This window comes from Aythya marila (assembly GCF_965140915.1).
Source record: "Aythya marila genome assembly, contig: HAP1_HAP1_SCAFFOLD_170, whole genome shotgun sequence".
Classification (NCBI taxonomy): Eukaryota; Metazoa; Chordata; class Aves; order Anseriformes; family Anatidae; genus Aythya; species Aythya marila.
In genome coordinates, this window is record NW_028137300.1 from 492741 (window position 1) to 500284 (window position 7544).

The 7544-nt window shown below is 61.2% G+C and overlaps 1 protein-coding gene across 1 annotated transcript in view; it reads left to right on the top strand.

Annotated features, from left to right (window-relative positions):
• LOC309890936 (ATPase family AAA domain-containing protein 2-like) overlaps positions 1-3663 on the top strand; it is a gene marked incomplete at both ends in the record, with an annotated part of 165559 nt that extends 161896 nt beyond the window's left edge. The window contains one exon of the mRNA XM_082785327.1: positions 3559-3663. Within this exon, the coding sequence (XP_082641453.1) occupies positions 3559-3663 (105 nt within the window). The remainder of the gene's footprint in view (positions 1-3558) is intronic.
• Between the last annotated feature and the right edge of the window lie 3881 nt (positions 3664-7544).

Here is a 7544-nt window from a genome sequence, read left to right on the forward strand (position 1 = left end):
ATGCTCCTGTTCATTAGTACTCTCCCCTTCCTATGTTTTTCCTAAGGTGGAGAGAGAGAAACGCACAGATCTCTTTCTTTCCCGGTAAGAAATGGAAGAGCCTCGTATCTACATATTTGCCAGATTCATCCTAGCACCCTTGGGACTGGGGATCTGTGTTGATCTGTAATAAAGAGCAATCATCAGCACAGCAAATCCCCGTGACCTTGTGTCTATCAGCATCGTCCAAATCCCTCTCTAGAGCTGTGGGCTGGCCAAGCTGTGTGTTGGATGGTGAAGCTGGGAAATGCTTGGGATGGGGAAGGCTGAGTGGGCCGAGAAATCCTTGCTGGGATGGGAAGGTTTCCTTGGCGTGGAAAGGCATTGGGCTAGGAAATGAGAGAGGTGGGAAATGTTCCCGGGCTTTGAAAGCACTGGGAAGCAAAAGCATTGGGATGAGCAATCGCTCCTGGGATGGGAAAACATTGGGATGGGAAGTCTTGAAAGGGGTGGGTAACATTCGCTGAGGAAGGAAATACTTGGAAAAGTCATCCAAGAGAGGGAAATTCTTTGGGACGAGATCTCTTTGGATGAAGAAACGCTTCGTGTTGATGGGAAATCTTTTGTCTGGGAATCTGTTCTCATGTGAACTTGTCAGGATGGGAAATGACCATGAGGATGAAAGCTGGTCCTGGCATGGGAAATGCTCAGGACGGGAAAGAGGCGGTGTGGAAGCGTGGTGGGCATGGCAAGTGCTGCGTGGGAGGGCAAGCCTGCTGGGGATGGCCAAGTCTTGCGCTGGGCAGCCTGCTTGGGTCCAAAGCCTGCAGTCCTCCCCAAGATGTCGGCGAGGGGCTGGTGAGCCGTTGGGACGGAACCGCCGTTGCCCGGGTTCCCCAAGCAACCGCCCCACTCTCCAGCCACCATGGCAGGTCCAGCAGCCGGCTCCCGCTCCTCCCGGGGCTGCGGCCCTGCTGGCGAGCCCAGCGCCCCAGAGCTCAGCCCAGCGCCCTTTTTCCCACAGAGGGTTTCCCCAGACGGCTTCCGCGGCTTGCGCAGACGCAAAACTCCCCCTTCGTCGTCCCAGCCGTGCCGCCAACGGTGGCTGCCTGGCTGCTGCCCTCCCTCCCCGGAGCGACGGCGCTGCCCTTGCAGCCCCCGCAGGTACCCACCCTCCCCTCCGCGCTGCCCCAGGCCACCGTCTGGCACGTGGTGCCGGGGGTCCAGGGGCAGGTGCTGCAGCTCCCCGCCGGGGTGCAGCTGCCACCTGGGGGGCACCTCCCAGCCCAGGGGCACCACCTGCAGCTTGGGCAGCTCCCCGCCGGGGGGCAGCTCCCTGCTGTGGGGCAGCTCCCCCACACCGCTCCTCCCTGTGCCCCCAGTGTCTCCCAGTGGGGACAGCCCCTGCTGACGGAGACGCTGGTGCCCCAGGATCCCCTCTGCTTGGGGCCCAGGGCCGTGCTCCAAGGGGAGCTCCTGCACCCCGCAGGCACCTGCCTGCTGCAGGCTCCTGCCCACCCCGGCCCCCCCCCACTCCTCGTGCCGGGGCCTCCGCTGCGGGCGCAGGCGCTCCCCGCGCCCCACACCCTGAGCAGCAGCTGGGGGCAGCTGCCAGAGCCCTGCTTGCACGCCGTGGGGCTCAGCGAGGACCAGGGGCCCCCGCTGCTTGGCCCCACTGCCCCCGAGCCTGCCCAGGCTCCAAGGACCGCCAGCACCCAGACGGCGACGCCCGACGGTGAGTTTGGGGCTGGCACAGCCGGCCGCTGGGCGCCCCACACCCAGGAGCCATGGGAAAGCTGGCATCGGGGGATGCCTGGGGGATTGCATTGGCTTGCTTTTTCCTCAGCGGCGACACTTGCAGAGGTGCCTGAGGAGCCCCTGGAGCTGCTGGAGCTGGGCACCGATGCCTTCACTGAGGCCTTTCTCCAGCTGGCAGGGGACAGCCAGCAGCTGCAGCACGTGCAGGACCAGCTCCCGGCCGACCTGGACAGCTCCGGCTTGGAGGCGCAGCTCAGCTGCCTGGATGCCGTGGAGCCCCAGGACGCCTTCCCCGATTTGCCCAGCAGTCCTGCCCTCAGCCGCTTCCTCTCGCAGCTGCCCGACCTCTGCGAGGACATCGAGGAGCCGAGCACGCAGGGACTGGAAGCCACAGGAGCCCTCGGTGAGGTCCCCTCAACCCCTGGGCTGCACCCCGACAAGGTGCAGGCTGGGCGGGCGCTGCAGCCCCCTGCAGCTGCTGTGCCGCCACTCAGCTCCCCCCTCAAGCCTGCAGCCCGGCCCCAGCTCAGGAGAGCCCTGCCCAAAAGGCCCCCCCAGCAGGAATTCATCCCTGCCCGCAGGAGAAGCCTGCCCCAGCCTCCCTCGGCTCCCGTCCAGAGCCCCCCCGACCCTGACTTCCTCACTGCCCTCAGGAGAGCCCTGCCCAAGCCTCACCTGAGTCCCCTCCAGAGCCCCCCCGACCCTGCCCGCAGGAGACCCCTGCCCAAGCCTCTCCCCAAAAGGCCCCCCCAGCAGGAATTCATCCCTGCCCGCAAGAGAACCCTGCCCCAGCCTCCCTTGGCTCCCCTCAAGAGGTCTCAACTTCTCCCAGCCCTGAGGAGAGCCCTGCCCAGTCCCCCTCACAGTCCCCTCCAGAGCCCCCCGCCTGCCCCTGCGCCCACCGGCACCAAGTGGGGGGCCAAGCGCCCCGCGCCCACCAGCACCCCCAGCACAGCGCAGAGCTCCCAGCACAGGAGGCCCACGACGGACAAGACCCCCGGCAAGGAGAAGACGCTGCTGCTGGGCCAGGCTGGCCAAGGCCCCAGGACGCTGCGCCAGGGCAAGACGGCTGGCCACAGCGCGCTGCCTGGCAGCAGCAGCCAAGCGGGCAGCGGCAGGCAGCAGCCAGCGAGCGACAGCACCAGGGCACCCAGCAAGAGAGCGCGAAGCCCGGGGGCTGCTGGGGGGCAAGGAGCAGCGGCGCCGCCTCTCTGCAGAGCGCGGCTGCTGCTGGAGCCCCTCCCCATGAAGCCCCGTGCCCGTGCCCGTGCCCGTGCCGTGCGGCCCCAGGACAGGCTCCGGCCCCAAGCCAGCGGGGCCAAGATGCTGCAGCGCCAGCAGCCGGGGACAAAGACCCCCAGCGAGACTTTGCAGCCGCTGGGGGCCAGGGCCAAGGCGCTGGGGCCAGTGCGCCAGCCGCCCTGTGTGCAGCCGCAGCCCACCTCCAGCGGCATGCCCAGGGCCCGGCCGACGCTGCCAGGCTCCAGCGCTGTGCCCGCTGCCCCCCGGCCCCCAGCTGGCCACAAGGCCCAGGCGCTGCCGGCACCACCAGGCAGCACAGGAGCACAGAGAGCTCCCCCAGAGCAGGCGCCCAGAGTGTGGGGCCTGCCAGCCGCAGGGGGCAAAGCGCAGCGTCCGGCTCTGCCCACGCAGCCGCGCACGCTGCAGAATCCGGCGCAGCCCCGCGTGGACTACGTGCCCTGCATGGGGCCCTGGGCAGGCCGCGACGCAGCGCCCACGCCGCTGGAGGAGCAGGAGGAGTCGGTGCCCATCACGCCGCAGCAGCGTCCCAAGCGGGAGCGCCTGAAGAAGCTGGCCCAGGAGGAGCGGCAGCGGGCGGCCCACCAGACCAAGATCGGCCCCGTGCAATTCTTCGTGCAGCGGCAGAAGGACCACGCCATAGCCTACTATTACGGCTACCCGTGACCGACCTCGGGCTTCTCCTCGACGGCCCCCGCAGCACCCAGGCAGGCACAGAGACCTCTGCAGGCACCTGCTCCAGCTTCAGCCACGCTCCTCAGCCCTTGCCCCTCTCGCTTGCCCTCTCCCCTCTCTCGTGCTGGACCTACGCACTGCTTGCCACTCTCAGGGATGGGCAACAGCGCCAATGGCAAATGCGCGCGCGCCTCACCCAGGAAGGTGGCAATGGCAAGCTGGGGAGATGCTGGCAGCAGCTGGGCTGGGAAAGCTTGGCCATGGCAACTGCTGCTTGGGACACCAAAGGGCTGAGAGACAAGACTTGCTTCTTCTTTCGGGGCATTGCTCTTCTTTCCTGCCTTCTGGATTAAATTCCTCTCCTTAGGTGGTCACTCAGCAAGGCCTCTGCCTGCAGAGCACTTCTTCTTGCACTGGCATGCCGAGGGGATAAGAACTGGGAGGTCTTTGGGATAGCAAATGATCAGTGGGATGGGAAGTGATGATGGGGATAGCAATTCATTGGAATGGGAAAAATGGGTTTTATTTGTATTAAATTTAAATTTTTAAATTTTCATTTAATTTATTGGTTTTCTTATTTATTTAATTAAATCCACTTTATTGACTGTGTTGTACAGTATGGCATTGTTTTATTATTATAAAATTATAAGTATTTAATAGCATTAAATATTTTTATATATTAATATAAATTATAAATATCTTTATTTATTATTTTGTTGGTTTTTATTCCTTTTCTACCCTATTAAACTCTCTTTATCACAACGCACTGGTTTGGATTTTATTTTTCCTTCCGAGTCGTTCTGGATTCACTCCGGATGGGGGGACACTAGCGAACGCCTGTGTGCTTCAGATCCAAGGTCACCTTTGCCCTCAACTCAAGATACATATTTGCATCTGTTGTTGTGAAACAAAATTAACAACAGGAACAATAAAGTTACCTACTTGCTAGCAGCAGCTCTACATTTGCTGGGGTCTGCTCTGTGCATTTTGAAGACCATTCCATGCTCTTCAGCCCCTTCAGGAGGAAATGTATGGTTCTAGGAAAATGCGTCTTGACCTGATGCAAAGCTGTGACACAGCCTGCAGCTGCTGCAAGCCCTGGCATTTTACCTGCAGCCCCTCCAACAACTCTGATGTTCCCTGCATCGACTTCAACCACTGCGGCAGGACCTGAGGCCCCTCAAAGCCTTGTCACACACCCTGCGGCCCCTCCAGCCCCTGGCATGTTCCCTGCAGCCCCTCCAGCCCCTGGCATGTTCCCTGCAGCCCCTCCAAGCCTGGCACAGGCCCTACAGCTGGCTCCGGGGACGACCCCGCTGCTGTCTCAGGCACCAATACACACAAGGGGAAGGAATGCATGCAGAAGTCATCTCGTTTCGGAAGGGCAGAAAGTCCTCCCAAGGAGGGGAAGGAGCAAGAGGAAGGCGAGGCAGCCTACCCCAAGGTAGGGCCATCCCAGGGCACAGGAGGCTGTTGGAAAGGAGAGCAGAGAGAAAAGCAGCAGGAAGCAGGTGATCCCCATCCCTGGGTGAGCTGCGAGCCATGGGACAAGATTGCAGCTGTCCTCCAGGCGAGCACATTGTCAGCTGGCTGCTGCGCTGCTGGGATAGCAGCTGCGGGAGCCTGGCAGCAGAGGGCAGGGAAGCCAAGCAGCTGGGATCCTTCTCTGGGGAAGGGGGCACTGAGAAAGCGCTTGAAAACAGGGCACAAGCCCTCAGCCTCTGGAGGCGTGAAGGAAAGGGATCCCTTCTGGGAAGATGCTGTGGGCTTGCTGAGGCTCGAAGAACAGACGGTGCTGGCTGCTACCAGCGTGCTGCAGCAGCGGCAAGACAGAGCCGTGGTGGTTTTCCTCAGCTGGGCAGCTGAGCTCCAGCACAAGCGCTCTCTCCCTGCCCCTCCTCCAACGCCAAGGGGAGAAAAGAGGCTGGCAAGGGCTCAAGGGCTGCCAGAAGGACAGGGAGATCACTCCACAAGGAGCGTCACGGGCAAAGCAGGCTCAGCACAGCCTGTTCCAGTCCAGCCCGGGGCCTGCTCCTGCGGGGGCTCTCCACAGGCCGCGGCCTCCTCCAGGCCACAGCCACCTGCTCCACCGGGGGCTCCTCCAGCCACAGGGGGGCTGCAGCGTGGAGATCTGCTCCACGGGGGACCCATGGGCTGCAGGGGGACAGCCTGCTCCACCAGGGGCCTCTCCCTGCACAGGCCGCAGGGGAACTGCTGCTGGGAGCCTGGAGCACCTCCTGCCTCCTGCTGCACGGACCTTGGGGGCTGCACAGAGCTTTCTCACTCCTCCCTGAGCCAGACGCTGCTGGGCAGCAGCTTTTGTTCCCTTTCTTAGATGGGCTCTCCCCCAGGCGAAAACATCATCCTTTTGCTCTGCGTTCTGGGCAGCAGCGGGTGGGTCCCTCCTGGAAGGAGCCTCCTGGAAGCGGCCCTGAGCTCCCATGGGGCAGCTGCTGCATTCTCCTCAAAGAGGACACCCCTGCAGCCCCCTGCTCCCACAGCCTGGCCACGCAAACCCAAGCCAAGACACCGAGCGAGCCTCCCTGATTGCCAGCCAGCAGCTGGCTCAGCCTGGGACCCCAGGCCAGTGCCCACAAGACTCTCCTGGGCCTTGAAAAGCAAGCCTTGTGGGGACGGAGCACCCACAAAGAACGGACTCACACAACAGGACTCCTTGCCAACACTGCCTCACAGACACCTGGGCCTTGAGCGGGTAGCTCACCTTGAGCGAGCTCATTTCCTTCCCAGTAGCTGAAATGTGCCCTTTCGGGGGCATTTGGGGGCTACAGCGTGCTGCTGAGAGGGATGTTGGAGCTCCTGCAGGGCAGTGCTTCCACTAAGGCAAGGCCTTTTCTGCATCTTCTACTGCCCTGCAAGCGAGGATGCTTGGGGCACACAAGAAGCTGGCAGGGGACACAGCTGCAGGGATTGCAGGGATTCCTAAAGTCATAGCCAAATACAAGAAAGACAGGAGGACGTGATGCTTCCGAGAGAAAGGAGCTCGCTTTGAGGTCAAAATGCATCCCTTTTTCAGGAAAGCAAGAGATTCTGTGCATTTCTCTCATCCCCCTGAGACAGCCACTGGGTGACGATGGTGCCAAGTGTCTGGAAAGAGACCTTGCTTTCTCAGGCCCAGGTGTCCAGCTGCACACCAAGGCCATCCCTGGCTTCCAGGCGCAGTTGCCAGGCCCAAGGCCAAGCTCCCCTGCGAACCCCCAGCCCAGCAGACCTTGCTCCTGGCATTGTGGAGCAGCCATTTCACGGCAGCCTTTTCTCCTGGCAGTCAGCTTAGCGCCGAAAGCTCTGTCACCGGGACACCCGAGAGCCGTGGCAGCTCAGCAGAGAGTCACTGTCAGCCTTGGAGCTCACAAAGGTGGGTGGCCGCAAGTGCCCTGAGCGTCCAGCTCGCAATGAGGACTGCTGTGGCACTCAAATTGTCACCTGTTTGCTGCGATGCTGGGATACCTGCTCTGGTAGCCTGGCATCAGAGGCCAGGGAAGCCAAGCAGCTGGGATCCTTCTCTGAGGCAGGGGACACTGAGAGTGGAAATGGAAATGGGGCACAAGCCCTCCGCCTCTCAAAGGAACCCCTCAGATGTTTAGGTATAGTAAACTTATGTATATCTGTGTGACTCTAGACCACAACATGTTAGTGTTCTGGTTTGTCCACTGCTTTGTTGTGGGGGCTTTGAGTTGGCCTCTACTCTTTAGGTGAATGCTGACTTCATATCTATGGTGCACTTTATTCTTAAAATGGGAAGTTTCTACCAATTTCCTGTCCAAAGTTCCTCATAAGCCAACTGCAATCATCATTTCAGATGTATCTCCCAACTTACACATTTCCTAATTCTCCTTGATATTTACTCAAGAAAT